The 16,551-nt window shown below is 36.5% G+C and overlaps 1 protein-coding gene across 4 annotated transcripts in view; it reads right to left on the bottom strand.

Moving 5' to 3' along the window:
• The window catches only part of col7a1l (collagen type VII alpha 1-like), a 65,187-nt gene that overhangs the window by 19,217 nt on the left and 29,419 nt on the right, over positions 1-16,551 (bottom strand). For 2 of the 4 annotated variants that reach the window (XM_042402764.1, XM_042402765.1), the window contains exons 34-74: positions 16,406-16,501; positions 16,091-16,117; positions 15,822-15,875; positions 15,592-15,663; positions 15,433-15,492; positions 14,905-14,940; positions 14,740-14,784; positions 14,513-14,548; positions 14,234-14,278; positions 13,355-13,426; positions 13,235-13,267; positions 11,873-11,944; positions 11,660-11,719; positions 11,493-11,528; positions 10,869-10,949; positions 10,518-10,553; positions 10,330-10,374; positions 9,800-9,871; positions 9,530-9,565; positions 9,191-9,217; positions 8,941-8,979; positions 8,676-8,738; positions 8,111-8,149; positions 7,974-8,027; positions 7,828-7,860; positions 6,614-6,679; positions 6,372-6,416; positions 6,178-6,213; positions 6,069-6,095; positions 5,920-5,991; positions 5,635-5,697; positions 5,355-5,372; positions 5,221-5,256; positions 5,090-5,128; positions 4,961-4,996; positions 4,729-4,863; positions 4,386-4,484; positions 3,275-3,478; positions 2,644-2,751; positions 1,496-1,540; positions 974-1,051 (exon numbers count right to left, since the gene is read on the bottom strand). In XM_042402764.1, coding sequence (XP_042258698.1) covers positions 974-1,051; positions 1,496-1,540; positions 2,644-2,751; positions 3,275-3,478; positions 4,386-4,484; positions 4,729-4,863; positions 4,961-4,996; positions 5,090-5,128; positions 5,221-5,256; positions 5,355-5,372; positions 5,635-5,697; positions 5,920-5,991; positions 6,069-6,095; positions 6,178-6,213; positions 6,372-6,416; positions 6,614-6,679; positions 7,828-7,860; positions 7,974-8,027; positions 8,111-8,149; positions 8,676-8,738; positions 8,941-8,979; positions 9,191-9,217; positions 9,530-9,565; positions 9,800-9,871; positions 10,330-10,374; positions 10,518-10,553; positions 10,869-10,949; positions 11,493-11,528; positions 11,660-11,719; positions 11,873-11,944; positions 13,235-13,267; positions 13,355-13,426; positions 14,234-14,278; positions 14,513-14,548; positions 14,740-14,784; positions 14,905-14,940; positions 15,433-15,492; positions 15,592-15,663; positions 15,822-15,875; positions 16,091-16,117; positions 16,406-16,501 — 2,376 coding nt within the window. The remainder of the gene's footprint in view (positions 1-973; positions 1,052-1,495; positions 1,541-2,643; positions 2,752-3,274; positions 3,479-4,385; positions 4,485-4,728; positions 4,864-4,960; positions 4,997-5,089; positions 5,129-5,220; positions 5,257-5,354; positions 5,373-5,634; positions 5,698-5,919; positions 5,992-6,068; positions 6,096-6,177; positions 6,214-6,371; positions 6,417-6,613; positions 6,680-7,827; positions 7,861-7,973; positions 8,028-8,110; positions 8,150-8,675; positions 8,739-8,940; positions 8,980-9,190; positions 9,218-9,529; positions 9,566-9,799; positions 9,872-10,329; positions 10,375-10,517; positions 10,554-10,868; positions 10,950-11,492; positions 11,529-11,659; positions 11,720-11,872; positions 11,945-13,234; positions 13,268-13,354; positions 13,427-14,233; positions 14,279-14,512; positions 14,549-14,739; positions 14,785-14,904; positions 14,941-15,432; positions 15,493-15,591; positions 15,664-15,821; positions 15,876-16,090; positions 16,118-16,405; positions 16,502-16,551) is intronic. The other 2 variants (XM_042402767.1, XM_042402766.1) reach the window with 2 other exon arrangements.

Genomic DNA, 16,551 nt, shown 5'->3' with positions numbered 1-16,551 from the left:
ATTACAAAGATGAATGCACATTTGAGAATTCATTGGTGAAAAAACCATAGGCACTGATCTACAGAGATGTGGAAAAAGTGATATGGTCAGATGAGTCATCCTTCACCATATTCTCAACAAGTGGGTGAGTACATGTGTGCCATAAACCAAGAGGGCTGAATGTTTGACCCCTACAGTTAGGGGATCTGGTAGCTCTGTTATACTGTGGGGGTATTTTGCTGGCATGGTTTGGGTCCACTTGTCCCCTTAGAGGGAAGGGTCACTGCAAATCAATACAAAGTTGTTCTGAGTGATCACCTTTATCCTATGATGAAACATTTCTATCCTGATGGGAGTTGTCTCTTCCAGGATGACAGCGCCCCAGTTCACAGGGGACGAGGGGTCACTGAATGGTTCGATGAGTATGAAAATGATGTGAATCATATGCTACGGCCTTCGCAGTCACCAGATCTCAACCCATTTGAGCACCTATGGGAGATTTTGGAGTGACGTGAGCGCCCTCCACCACCATCATCATCACACTCTGTGCTGCCACACCTTCTCATTGCCTTGAATGAGAAAGTGTGTCCAAGCTTTGTGCTGGCTCTATATATATAAATATAATAATTTCATCCTAACTTTTTAACACTCAAACCCACAGACTCTCCAGTGTGTGATGAGCAGATGCAGTGGGCTGTAATGACAAACTAATTTATTCTTAATAATTAATTCAGGTAGTGGGTGTGTCATTAATCAACTTTTTCCGGTGTTTAGTGTGGGCAGAGATATATTTCTGTCCCCAGAGATGCTGCTATTAAAAAAAAAAAAAAGAAGAAAAAACAAGCGATTTGATTATGATTTTGACAGCGCCATTAACAAGAAGGCAGTCACTGCGACAACGCTCCAGATCTGTAACAATCCCACATCATCAATCATCACTTTAAATCGAAGTTTCCCACAGTGCATGAATTAGTCATTCACTGCAGCTGCCTACCTCATACTCATAACTGTATTCTTCGCCATTATAAAACTCATCTTCCTCCTCTTCCTCTTGCTCATCCTCTTCACTTGTCTTCAGATAAAGGAAAAGAGGATAATAATTACAGGAAGATACTGTTATAGATCATAATTTATCATTTGTCGCAATAACTGGAAGACATTACTGTACAAGGCCACCCATTAATCAAAATTATCAGAACTGTTATCAATATAAAGAGAAGCACATGGATGACTAATGCATGCTTTATACTAGCCACACCATATATACAGTTACTGCTTAATTATGATTGTTATACTTAAAATGTGTTAATTTATTATAATTATTTGTTATTATATTTTAGTAAAAAAAATGTTATTTCTACACAAATAAGGTTATGTTAATGTCAAGCCAGTGTTAGAGTCTGTGTTTAAATTCTGCAGTGTGAGACAGCTGTCTTAGTTGGTTTGTTTTTGTTTAGTTTGGGCAAAGATGAGTTTGAGTTTCCAGGTTTCGTTTGACCCCTTCAAGGACATTTACCAGGCGGTGTCTCTGCCTCTTATGTCGTCCTTTATTTCCTTTGCCCTGGTTAAGAAGTTCACAGTCAGAGAGAAAAAAAGATAAAGGTTTCTCATGCTTCAGAAGTTGTTGAAGATCAAGTACAAAACAACCAGTTGACAGGTTTAGGCAGATGTTTAAGAGGGGAATAAGTAGTTAATAATTATAAAAGATTAAGATGTTTAGGAGCCCTCAGTGTTAAAAGTTACCAAAATGGTTTAGAACTATTTATACTTGTACGCCCACAATGATGGTTTTGCATGTTTCAGCCCATTCATTACAAATTTATTGTTGACCATTTTTTGAGGTATTCCTTAAGTGGATTAGCTTGATTCCCTGCAGGTAGCAGCTGGTTTCATGGTTTGTTTCATAGCAGTATTATATCGGTTTTATGATTAAATCATTGGTTAAAATATTGAACTGGTGCAATGTAATTACAATGTAATTTCTATATGTATGGAACAAATATTTCAATTACAGTAAAAAAGAGGAAATGAGTTATGAAAATCTGCTCATAGAGACTTGAGATGTATTTTCACAGAGAGCACTTTCTTGCCCTGAATTGTGTTCTCAAAACTCTGCTTAGTGTATTTTTGGATGCTTCACAAATCTAAGACTTGAGCATTTTTATTGCAAGAAACATTGAAATTTACACCATTCTTACAACAATTTTAATGTTTACTGTTTGGCTTTTGGATTCAATTTTCTGACAATATAGCTCATGTGTGCTCCAACTCCTGGATGTCTGAGTGTCCTTAAAAACACCTTCAAAAAACACCTGCCCCCATCTGCATTACCGTGCAACAATACCATGATTTTTTATTTCTTTTAAATAAATTATGGTGACAAAATTGTCTTAAATCAGCGAATGCATGGAGGATAGGAAATTAGTCTAAATGTGCCTTGGAGAGTTGGTATTCATTTAATACATACAGGGCTAAAACATGCAACACCAGTATGGTCCTATAATAATACACATTTAAATGATCAATGGCAACATAATTATACTTGTTAAAAGTATCCCATATTAATGTTATATGTTGAATGTAACAGATGAAACAATACTCATGCTGGTCTATGATCCCTCAGGGTACACCCAGTCATTAATAAGATGTCTACAGAAGCTTTACCTTCCCACGTTCCCTGTTCTTTCTCTTTTGTCCTGAATTTTTCTTCAGAGAGTCTTCCTGTGTGAGGAAAACAGTCTCCACCACAGTTTCTGGTAACCCTGAAACCGTCTGACATACACATTTAAATGTTTTTATTGATAGTAAGATTTTTAAAAATAAACAGAACATGAATGCTAGACAGAACAAAGTCTTTCCAACTTCTGACTCACCTCAGTGTTTTCAATTCCAATAACTCAATTTAGTGTAATATATTAGATTGTAATCCTCAAGGGCTCCTGCAGCCCTTTTGCAACAGTTAATGTTTTTTTTTTTTTAAGTTTAAGTTGTGTTTTAATGATGATTCATTTACAATTTTTCTATGTTTAGTAAAGGGTCAGAAGAAAAATGACAGAGATAAAGAAAAAAACATTATTAAGGTACTAAACTGCATTTGAACCGAGGATTTTAAGGGAAAATGTTATCAGCAATATGAATATGTGACACAAGTTTGAATGAAATGTTTAACTCTCTGTGTAAATAAAGAAATTCAGAAGATAAAATATTAGCATGTTTAAAGTGCTCAGCATGTTTTCAATCATTTAATAGAATTATAGATTTAAAGATGGCATATTTTATTGTACAATACCCTTACCTCCTGGGTTGAAGTATAATTTAAAGTAGAGTTGACTACAGTCAGGTTAATTTTGAGTGAAGATATTTCGCTGCTGTCCCCGTCTACAATCTCCTTCCCTTCAGATGCCTTTAATTTGGCCTCAATCCTGTCAGACTCCTGCTCTCCTTTCAGCGTGGTGACGCTCCATAATGTGGGACGCTCTGCAGTTTCATTCAAAGGGTCCTGCATATGAAAAGACAGAAGCAGTGTATGTGACAAAATGTGTAGGTGATGCTACTGGTCCAACAGTAGTATCTATTTGATGTTAACATATTTAAGGTTCAAATTTAAGTGTAAGGTGACACAAAGAATTTTTAGTCCAGTCAGCCAACTTATGTAGAATAGATTATTATATCAATGTAGAATATGTACAACATTGATCAGAGTCAGAATCAGCTTTATTGGCCAAGTATGTTCACGCATACAAGGAATGTGACTCTGGTTTCTGGTGGCTCTCAATGTACTGACACACAACAATGTTCAGGAAGATACACATGGACATAACAGCCAAAACAAGGACAAAAAAGCCAAACAAAGATAATTAAACTAAACATATCACTGTTATGTACAAGTAAGTAGGTGAAAAATAGATACATGCAAATAAAAACAACCAATGGAAAACATGCAATGTCCATATAAAGGTAGAACTGTTTTTGCAAACAGGATACAGTGTACAGGTGTATAAGAGTGCAAGGTGTGCTGAAATAAATACTGAACTGATAAAAAAATGTGGTAAGTTCCTTTGTATACATACAGTAAGTGGTTATGTACAGTATATACAGCCTGCTCAAATATAAAATTTAACAGCATTGGATGATATGTATATATGTTATTGCACATTTTGCATTTTAAACTAATATAACTATTTATAATTTGTAGCTACAGTGGATGTTCTGTTAGTGTCAGTACAGTATCTTCAATCAACAAAGCATACAGCAGATCGCTTAAGTAGTATCATGAACCAAAATATAATTATTAATTTAATTTTTAAGTTTCTTTGTCTTAGAAACAGGTATAATTATCTCTACAACTAGCAGATTTTTTTAGAGATTTTATGACTCAGGAGACTTTTATCAGCTTGGTCACTTACAACTTTTAAAGACTCTGGAGGCTGTCCGTCTAACTCAGCGTCCTTAATGGTGTCCAACTCCGACAGGGGCTGGTTGGAAAGGTCAAACTTCAATGGACTCTGTTCAGATGACACAATCAGCTGGTATAAGCAGTATGTTGTAATGTAAAACATTTGTAGATTTATTAACCTGTGTTCCTACATTGTTGTGATTGTAAGTAAACAGCGTCAAAAACCTTCTGAAGATCTTATATACATTAAAATCTATCTGTCACAGGTACATTAAACTACTCATACAGTGTTTGAACTGACCATTTACTATTAATAAAATCCCACACACACTTTTTTTCTCATGTTTACATACTGTGTACTTAGTGATGATGTTGGATGTGTGAGTTTCTGTGTTTTCCTTTGTTTTCTTGGAGGTGCCGATCACATGAAGCACCTCCTCTATTCCCTCCTGTAGCAGCCTGTCAATCAAAGCCTTCAGCAAAGGCAGCTGAGAAAAGAAAGAAGTTTTTATTTAAGTCAAACTGAAATACTCGCACAAATTCTGTCAACCTCGAAATTGGTACAATGTCATGCTCAGAGCTCACCCTGATGCCGTAGGCTTCAAACATCACTTCAATGTCCTAAATAAAAGGGAATGCACATTGCTCAAAAACTTAATAATACAAAATGAGAGCATGTATCCCAGAGGAGCAACCACTACATTCTGTATTCACCTTCATCTCAATAGATTTTCCAGGAGCCCCAGCTTCACCCTAAAGACACATGAAAGCAAATGCAGTGAAAATTATGTCATTTCCATTTCCATATACATGTGTTTTTGAGGGATTACTCTGATCAGCACTACCTTCTCTCCTTGTAGGCCTCTTTCTCCTTTATCACCCTGCAAAAATAAAATAAAAAAGAACAAATGAGCTACACAGCCAATATTTCTTTTTTTTTTTGTAACTCAGTTTAGTATAAACCTCATCACCATCTTACCTTCATTCCCGGTGCACCCTAAACACACAGAAACAAAGGAGCAAGACATTGGAACATGCATCTACAATGCATGACATGGCATCAAGTTTGCCATATCTATTTGCAGATAATGGCACAACTCATTGCAACCCACAATAAAAGCACTATAGTCATAGCTGAATGATGACTCAGATGTCATGCAGGCAAAATATGAATTACACCATGCAACAGCTGAAATGATGTGTCATTATTCATGAGCTATAAATGTGTAGAAACACGTCACGTGTTACATTGAACTCACAGTAGCTCCTGGAGGACCCATTGGGATTGGGAATGCTTGTCGGATTTCGTCAATATTTGCGTTCTGTAAACAGATTCACAGAAAAATCAGTAAAGTTTAAACTGCCAGGCAAGTCTAGGTGGACCTGTTTAATGGTTTTCTGAATCACCACAAAACAGAATTGAGCCAAAGTGATAATGATTATAGGTATACCCCTGCATGCACTCATTACTCTATTAAAAAAAACAACCCAAATCTCTCCTTCCCTGTTAACAAATCACTGAAAATGCAAGCGATTATTTTTACCTCTGAAGTGACAAGCACTTGCCTACCAGGCAATCCCGGAGGTCCTGGTTCCCCCTTACTACCATCTTTACCCTGTGAAGAAACAAAAACACCTCAGTGTTGCAACCTTTCTCACTTTTTTTCCTCTTTTTAATCGCAAAAGCACTTACATTTGCACCTGCATCTCCCTTATCCCCCTGGAATGAGAGAAAAGTTAATGTTTGTATTCAAAACGCAGCTTCATAGATGTTTTAGTTGGTTACAATAAATTTGAAAGACCTTTTTGCCGTCATCTCCTTTTTGCCCTCTTTCTCCCTGTGATAGTAAAATACATTTTAAATTTCAACAATTGACACGAAAAGAGTAACACATTTTGAGGATTTGAAGAATTTTAATAGCAAAAAATCTCAAAATAACTTTAGCATCAATATAACAGTATAACAGTTGGTATCACACATGTAAATGTTCCTCACATCTTTTCCTGAAAGTCCCCTCTTCCCATCGATGCCAGGTCTCCCCTGAAGAGAAGAGGACATAACACAACCTCAATCTCTGGAGATATTCTTCAGATTGATCATTATGATGGAAAAACAGAATTACACACCTGAAACAACAATATATTTTGTTATATTGGCTTGAATGTAGACTCCAGTATTGACTATCACCATTAGAAACATATAAAGGATGATTAGTGAATGTTTGACGACTAACTCACTGGAGTTCCCGGTAAGCCAGGCATTCCTGCGATCCCAACCCGGCCTTGATCTCCTTTTTCTCCCTTCTGTTCACATGCAAACATACATATGATGTACAAATACATATGAACATGCATACATACATAAACAAACTTTTTATTTATCTAACTCTTGACTATATTTTAAATGGATTCTAGTACTGATGACCCTGTGGTCACAACTAGCTTGTCCTGTTTGTTTGTTTGTTTGTTTGTTTTAACAATTGATAGTTTTTAACCCAAAATCTCTGTTTCAAATTTATCATGTCAAACATTGATATGACATAAAAAAAGCTCATAGTGCCACATTTGTATGAACTGGTCTTTAAGTCTGTTTTCTGTTTGTTGTATTTCTGAGAGAAACCAGAGTCTTTCGAAATTCATGGTGCCACGTATCTTACTGACATGTTAAAATTAGCCACCAGCAGTGATCCAATTAGGGTTTATTTGTTTGTCATTTGGCACCCTCCCAGGAGCTAAATATTCTGTGCATTGATTGGAATCACCAGAGTTCCCAAACACAGCCAATCCTAAAGGCACACAGTCTTTCTACTTGCACAGTAAAATACATTCATCTTTTCAACTCTCAACATAAATGAATTACATTTTTTTTTGTCCAAAGACATCATTCATAGTTGAAGCACTGCAGTTTATTCATCTTGTTTAAGTTTAAAGTTACATTTTTCAAGTTTAAGTGTCATGTCAACTATTAAAAAAAAAACACTTAAATGAAATTCACACAATTCTTCAGGACCAGAACATAAACGTCAGACAAAAAATAGAAGCATCACACCAAAAACATAAAACATCTGAAGTGTGTGGGTGCTTGAAAACGTGAGTAAAATGAAAGATGTGAGTAAAAATGCATAAAGATTCAAAGAACGTGACATCATCATTGCTTTTCCTTTCATAAATGCATTTGTGTAGGAGAGATAATGATCTGTAATTTTTATGACAACATAAGAAGCTTTTATGTTCTGTCAACCTGGTCATCTGTCTTTTGATTCAGCTCAGTTGTAGACTGTATCACAAACTCAAACAACTGCTAACTGCTACAATCTTATAGCACACAATGAGGCTCCTCTTTTTCTAATATTTGAGCAAATAATTTTACTTAATGTGCTGTTAACCATGTACACATACAGTATGACTACATACAGTGTTTTCTTATTTTAAAAAAAGCATGTTGCACTTACCAAACCAAGCTCTCCCTTTCGTCCTTCTTCACCCTGCAGGCATTGTGAAAAATCTAATGAGTAAGCTCTGAAATTTGAGCTCAAAGCAGTTCACATACATAGATTTGAATGATGTGTGCTAAACTGTGTATACAAGTTTGTATTACCTTTATTCCTGGTTTCCCTGGTAAACCAACAAGTCCATCTCTTCCAGAACCACCCTGCAAATCAACACATACATTTTTAAACAAATGTACTGATACAAGTAGTACCGCAATACATGCAATTTGAATGATGTACATACCAGAGATGGCCCTGGTAGTCCTGGTTTACCCTCTGGACCCTGTGAAGAGACACAAATATTTAAATAATGGGATGATTCAGAACAGCAAAGATATTAGAAAAATACCAAATATAACTAAGAAAGAAAGCCAATAACATGAAAAAGCTACTGTAGAAGAACTAGCGCTAGCAGAATTACAACATCTGTAGGTGCCAGTATCCTTCCTTTATCACCTCAGATTCATTTATTCTGTGTGACACTTTGTTTGATTGCAGTATTGATGGTATTCATGATCAGCTTGTGTTGAATAAAAACTCTCTACGATTTCTGTTGTCTTACATTTTTACAGTATATCTGTTGAGCTTGTTTGAGGAGAAGATGCAGTATATGGAGCTTATAACACACAAATTTTATATCACAGTTCTGTGTGAGCGTAAAGGGTAAGAAACAATAATAGTAAATTTAAAAATGCGGGTGCAGAGTGTCCTTGAAACAGAGTAAGTTTACACATGTTCAACACTAACATTAAAATGGACATGGCTTGTCCATGACATATACTGTCTGTGGAACAAGAAGAGATACTCACTCTTGGTCCAGGCAGACCTGTTTCTCCTCTCAAACCAGGCTGACCTGGTTCTCCTGGTTCGCCCTGAAAGAGGGAAGAGAAGAGCAGAGGAGAGAAGAGGAAAGGAGAGGAGAGGAGAGGAGACAAGAGGACACAAAAGGAGATGAGATGTGAGGATATGAGACGAGATGAGAAGATACAAGAGGAGACCAGAGGAGAGTAGAAATTTCAATTCCCTCATGAGAAAAAAGATGAATAAAATAAAGCATGCTATTCCTTAAATTACCTTAATAACTCTGGTCAGTATGTTGTTGTCTGCAACAATCTGGTAGAACAACATAAAAAAGCACAAACATTAATTTGCTAGATGACAAACAATTTCAGTTGATTGAGAAGAGACACTGATTTTCCAGTGTCTTATGGGAGAGTGGTGTTTTTTTCTTTCGTTCTTTATGAGCTTTGTTGCAACAAATGCCCTGTTAAACATGGCTGAACTGATGGAAAGCTGTCAAAAATTATAATAAAGGTTTGTTTACTTGTTCTCCCGGAGGTCCTGGTTTTCCCTTTGTGACAACAGCGGCAGGATCAAAACAAGAGCACAAGAAAACACAGTTAAAATCTAACATGTCACACTGCTAATCACGCTCCATATTCGCAATACAAAGGAAAATAGTAGGTGCAATGAAGCGTGACCACACAAAAACCCAAACTTAATTACTGAATATATCAAAAAGGGAATCATGAAGTCACAGGAGGATGAAATGTTGTGAAGATGTGACATGGTGACTGACACAGAAGAATGAGCCCAAGACGATCAACCAAGAGAAACAATAAACATGCTCAATCAGTGAGAGGGATGATGAATACAAACATACTTGCTCTCCTTTTTCACCTTTCTTTCCATCAGTTCCCTTCAAAAAAAAATCACAGGTTATCTTGAAGCATTGGAATTTATGATATATTATTTCAGTGGTTTATGGTGACATTCACTCTACGAAATAAATTGATTTCCTACAAACACAACTGACAGTAAAGTTGTGTTCAATAGAGAAATAAACCCCACAGAAAAAACAAAGTAAAATAGATATTTTAAGTTGATTTCTTTCAGGGAGAGGTCATCTTCTGCTAATGCATAAAGAACTTACAGGCAAGCCAAGATTCCCAATTTCTCCTTTCTCTCCAGGGTCCCCTGGTCGTCCTGGTAAACCCAGTGGACCCTGACCAAAATTAAGAAAGGAATTAACAAAGGGCATAAAATGAAACTGTACAGTATCCTTGTATTGGTCCTTGCAAACTGCAAAATATATGTGTATATTTGTCTTTTTTTGAGTAGTTGGGTCAGTGAGCCTGTGCAAACTGTAGCGATTTAAACCGGTGTCTTTATTTCAGGAAATTAATCATCTTGCCCAAGCAATGTGCAGATTTCATTTTTTTTCCTGCCATATTATTCAGTTATTAAACTCTTACATGCCAAGGTGCCCTCTAAAATATGCTGATGAAGCGCTGCTGATTGTTTCTAGGATACGGATGGTGACTAGAAGGCTAATTAGTCTTTTGGTCAGATTGTTGCAATCAGGGCCCCAAACACTTACTAAATGTAAAAAGTTAAATGAATATAACTTTTTCTTTTTTTATCATATTGCTGTATTAGTTATGGAAAACACCAAAGAAATACCCTAATTCCTCTGTCACCAGGTTCTCCAGGTGGTCCTTGTTCACCCTGTGAAAGAAAAAAATGTATTTATCAATTAAATTTCATATCTAATTCTGAATGTAAAGTATAGGTCTTTGTTAAACCAGCTAACCTCCTGACCTCCACCAATAAAACAAACAAAATCATAAAAACAAATAACCTCAGTGTACCTTTATCCCTTGGTCTCCTTTAGTTCCAGGTGCACCCTACACACAAGGTCAACAATAATTGTCACCAGTACTGCAATGTAAATATTCAGCCATCTGTGCAATCATATACAGTTTATATATAGAAAAAAAGAACAGAATTTGTTAATTTATTATTCACATAAACTGTGAATGAAACAACACATCAAACAATGACTTGTCCAGACATTTATCATGTTCTACTCATGTCTTATGTTTTAATTCATACTCTAAGCTTTTTCCTGATGTTATGGAATCCAAACAAAGCCTTGTGAACTGCTGTGTTATACAAACAACTTGTATCATTGCTGTAACAACTACTCAGGATTTACTTACATCTTTACCTCTTAATCCTGGTTCTCCAGCATTGCCGGGTAAACCAAGACTCCCTTTGTCACCTTTATAGCCATCCTGCCCCTGGACAAAAAAATTGATTAACAACGTCAGTAAAAGTTTGAATCTTTTGAAAAAGTAAGTTTTAGGAGCCTCATACATGAGCAGATATGGAATGAAAGTCCAATATTCACTCTTGTTTTAGGTCTGGCTTGGTCTCCAGATACTCCAGAGTAAAATATATCCGGACCTTTAGTTACAAAATGCTCCACTATGTTCACCAGCTAGGTGCTAGCTTTGTCTTTCTGCAGTTTGGTGTGGGGCAGGTAGTGTGTAGTGTGTTTTTACAGCTTAAAACAGCTGCCTGCTGCTTCTACAGCACAAACCACGTTGATGAGAGCAGTGAGAGACAACCAAAACAGTAAAGTTGCAGGCCAATATGACACAATTTTATTTATTATGCTAAAATGTTCCATGGTGTTGAGGAGAACTGCAGAGTCAGGAGATAATTCTCTGTGGGTTTGTCACTTGCAGCCTCTTTCACATTACATAGTGTCATGAGATCAATTGTTAATGTAAAAATTTAGGTTTCTGCAGCTTTCAGTAAAATAATCTATTTTCACTTACTTTTGGTCCTGGTTTTCCAGACAAACCAACATTTCCCTGTAAATAATAATAATAAAACAAATATAATAACAATCAACAGCTATTTGTTGGTTCAGTATCACAGAATCACAGAATGACAACAAGGGTTAAAGTGTTAAATGAATAAATTCATTATTCAGGGGACTCACCCTCTCGCCATTTTCTCCCTTTGGTCCTCGCTGCCCTGGAATCCCAAAACCAGGACTGCCCTGCACTCATCAAAAACAAATCATAGCCATATCATTACATAGCTTTTTCTAGAGTAAAAGCTTTGCTCAATTCATACATCAGTGAATAATAAATGGCAACATGTAGAAATTGAAAAAATGCAAGCATGGTGTACAGTATTGCTCACTATTAACCTTTTCTCCTTTGTCTCCTTGTTCACCCTTTATTCCTTGGGGACCCGTAGGACCAACTGGACCAACGTCTCCCTGAAGGGAAGGAAATATGCACGCACACGCACACATACATACACACAGCACATCAATCAGTGATTCTGGTCACTGGGCTACATTATCGCAACAGTTTCAAAACAAAACTCTCTTCACTTTAAATGGTACCCTGTGGACTGAGATTAAAGAGCACCCATTCAATGAAGCATTCAGTCCCACTGCAAAAGCTAATGAGAAAAAATCTTAATTGTGTTTGATAAGCAGACCCAAAGGACTGAGTCTGAGCGTGCAAGAATACCCGCAACAATTAATTAACAATGTTTCGACAGAATAAAATATTAACGGAATCACTTCCCTTTAGCTGATTTACTAATTTTATGCTGTTGAAGATAAATCCAGGCAATTGACTTTGACATACAAGTGAGTTTGTGACAAAATGTAACAATGGCTAATTGGGAAAACCTAACCAGGAAATGAGTTGCACTTTACTCCCACTGAGCAACTTCTAAAACTCTGCGCCTGTAGTCAAAGTAAGACCACTGCAGACAGGAATTTATATTCTTATTATCTTGGAGTCAAAGCCCCACTGGAGGCAACAGTAATATTACTGGTTGAGCCAATAGACCCAAAAAACAGAAACAAAACATGCAAAGCGCATAGTTGGCTGAAACCAATGTCACTGTACATATATTGAAAAGTGTTTTGACCAGTAAATATATATTTATATATACATGAATTATCAATCCAATTGTTCAGGTTGTACAGAGCCCTGCAGGTACTGGGGGCAAAGTTTTGTGCACACAAAGTAATTGATTGTACTTTGTGTGTCAACTGCTGTTTCCAAGGTCAAGAATAAACTCTGAAACTTCATTCTTAACATGTAAATAAGTGTGTGTAATAGGCACTGAGATGTTTAGCAGGTAGGTACAAGCTGGAAGTTGGAACAATTTAGTTTTTTTTTCATGCAAGATTTCTGTATTTTTGGTTTTGTCTGTGCTCTTCGCACTTGTTTGAAGTGGGCTGAAGGTTCAGCTGGAAATGTCATGTCATGTCATGTCATATTTAATTATTAAATATCACAGAGAAATCACAGAAAAATCTGAAAATAGGGTTTGACCTTTGAATCTTTCTCTGTTTCCCACTTTTGCAGCTGAAAAAGGTATAAAACAAAAACTACAATCTGCAAGACTGTGAATGTGCTACACAGCTCAGTGCGTACATAAATATTAATGTGGATCACAGTGCTCCTACACAGTGGTGAATGCTGCAATGGAAAAAACTTTTTCCTGTATAAATAAAAGTTACAAAAAGCTGTCTTTGGGTACTTACCCTGGCACCCTTTTTTCCAGTTGGGCCAATAATCTGTTGTAATGGGAAAAGGAAGACTGAGTTCTGAGTATTCAGAGAATCTATTTACACAGTTTAAAATGAGTGAATCAGTTTTCTTACACCCTTGGCAGGATCTCCAGGGGCTCCTCTCGGACCCTCATCTCCCTTTAACCCCACTGGTCCCATCACTCCCTGGAATAATAAAGGTAAATGTAAAATATTTTAATTTCTGTATTGCTATTTATGCTATAACTGATAGTGATTATCTATTATTCCTGAATTCTGAGCCTCTCTGCCAGCAGCAGTTACATCATTTACTGCACTGTCCTGTACAACAGATAAATCAAAACATATATCTACACTGTTTTCAATTTACCTTCACTTATCATAAACTATAAAATACCCTAAAACATTAGCCATCATTCTGTTCAGTTAACCAAAACTTTATTAGCTGCTTATCTTGAAAGCTAAACTTTTTGAATTGACAAATGAAAACCGTATTACAAAAGACAGGAAGATGGTCCTCATGACAGCATTTTTTGTGATAATCTCTTCCAAAGGATTGTGCTGCCTCAAATTAAAAATCAGTGATGTGGGAGAAAATGAGCCATTTGTAAAAGATACCCACTGAGGTATGTCAACTTGGCTCATAATCAAGTGATATCACAACCATCTCTAACAGAATCTAATCGTGAGAGCCTAGAACAAAATGGCTTCCTTATTTGTTCGTTTATCAATCTAAAAGTCTGTTAGGAGACATTAGAAAGTAGTTATCTAATAGTGTATTGCTGGCTTTTCCAGCCCAATTCACTGTGGATCTCCAGTAAATATACTGCTTCTGCCTAAGGCTTTCTTTGTAATCAAAAAGAAATTATGAAGTAGATTTAAATGCGCTCAGGTGAGTCAATGGAGGCTTGATTGGCTTCAAAATGTGGCTAAAAAGTCTGTCTATGTATTGTCAATTTAGGTCATTTTCTATCAAATGCAATTCTCACTCACTGTGGATCCTTGTGGTCCTATAGGTCCCATCTCTCCTTGTTTTCCCTCAAAAAATTTAAAAAATGCATTTGTTAATTTGGCACTGAAAACTGCACGAATACACATGCTCTCACATACACAAAATCTTATTCAGGTATTATCACAGTGTTATTCCAATATCTACTAGCTTGACTTTCGGCTGCATTAAAATCATTATTTCACTTTATCACATTAATTATTAAGTGAGTATTTTCAGCCTAATGAAGAGCGAGTGGAGATGTGTGTGTAGGATGAACTCACCTTGTCCCCTTGTTCCCCTTTGAATCCCTTCTTTCCCTGCAGGTAAAAATAAATCACCAGCTCTGAATCCTTTCATCACTGATTCTTAAACATTATTCACCCCTAGTTAGATAGGTTTGGTTCCATCTCGTTACACTAAACTGGAATTAATTTATATGTGTTTGAGGGTAAAATATGCAGGAACTCATTGCTAGCTATTGAACTGGAGATAATGATGAGGTGCACACCCGAGGTCCGATGACTCCTTGGATGCCCTGTTCTCCACGCTCACCCTTCAAAGATAAATCGCATAACAATATCAATCAATAAAAAGCTTTCTGACTGAAACAAAATCATGTCACATTCAGTAAACAGACTACTTAATGTCCAAATTTATTTTTAATGTTGGGTACCTTTGGGCCAACTGGTCCCGTTAAACCCATATTTCCCTGCAAATCAAAAGTTATTTCACGTTAATGCATTCAGAACAATCATATTACACTTTAAAGTCTGTCCAATAACACAATTAGCTTGTTATTGTCATTATAATGGACAGCTTAGTCGACAGAAACCACTGTGTGATGCTGTGAACACTGACATTGAATAGACAACTACCTTGTGAACACTGTAACTGCAGTCCAGGCAGTTTATTGTACATTTCTTATTACAGTTGTGCCATTGTTTGATTGTGATATCAAAGTTCAGTGCTCAATTAGCTCAAATTTAGCCTCTCATTGATTGTCAGTGGAATTCCTTCCGAAATGTCTCTTGAAAAGGTCTTTTGATGACATCCCAGCCTTAAGTCTTGTTTTACTGGGAGCAAGTATTGGTTTATATATTAACTTTGTATTCTAAATGAAGTAAAATTATAAGATTATCATAATAATTAATATAATATGCTATCAGTGGATGATTTCTATTGTATGTTCATTGAGATGTACCTTCTCTCCCAACTCTCCACGGGGCCCTTGAATACCTTGTATGCCAATTCCTTCTTCACCCTGCAAAAGTGTTTATTTATCAGACCTGTCAGTCAGCCTCATTCTCACATATACTCAGCGGACTGTTGTGATTTCTTGATGAATAATGGACACTTTTACCTTGTCTCCTTTCTGACCTGGTAATCCTGGCACCCCATCAATGCCGATGGGACCAGGCAAACCTGCAATGCCCTAGTGTGTATTTGGGTGTGTATTTCAGAGTTTGTGCATGAGAAACACAGAGAAAAACACTTAATGCAAATTATTTCTTTAGATGGCAACTCTGAATAAGTTTTCTGTTACGTAATGTCTTTTGCCACTTCTAGTAATTTTATCAACTATGCACTTACATCTCTTCCAGACTCTCCTTTGTCTCCTTTCAAGCCCTGCTTCCCACGTAAACCCTTTCAAAAATATTAAAAGTATTATGAAAATGAAGCAATGTAATGTAATGTAATATAAGCTTTACATACAAGACAAAATTTATTACACAATATTTATGCTTAGTATAATTATAAGACATGTTAGGTCCACTAACATGCTAGTCAATACAATTTCTTAAAATGTAGGCAACTGTCTAAAGACTAATGAAGGGATACAAAACAACCTTCTTACTTACTTTTTCTCCTGGCTCACCAGGATCTCCCTAAAAAGTACAAACAGCAAAAACAACTTGTTGGTCTATGTTTTTCACTATCAAACATGTTTAAACATTTTGTGACACTTCATACTAAATACTGTAGGTTAGTTTGACACGATCTGATGTAATACATTGCATAATGATATGGGGCTAAAGTCAAGAAATGACTGCATTACTTTAAACATCACACATTATATACATGGTGAGATGTCACTTTGCTATTAAGTTGTTCACAGGTTGTACAGTATGCTGCTTTTTGGGTTATTATGGATTTTTAAATCAGATCCATGTTACCTTGACAGATATTCCTGCTGATCCTGGTGGACCGGGCTGGCCAGGCAGGCCTGGAGCTCCATTGACCCCTGGTACACCAGCAGGTCCCTGGGGACCCTGCAACATTCAGTAAATAAATATATTTGATTTGCCCAAAACTGTTACCA

Source organism: Thunnus maccoyii, chromosome 23 (genome assembly GCF_910596095.1).
Source record: "Thunnus maccoyii chromosome 23, fThuMac1.1, whole genome shotgun sequence".
NCBI classification, from domain to species: Eukaryota; Metazoa; Chordata; class Actinopteri; order Scombriformes; family Scombridae; genus Thunnus; species Thunnus maccoyii.
This window is presented reverse-complemented; position numbering and strand designations above follow the sequence as displayed.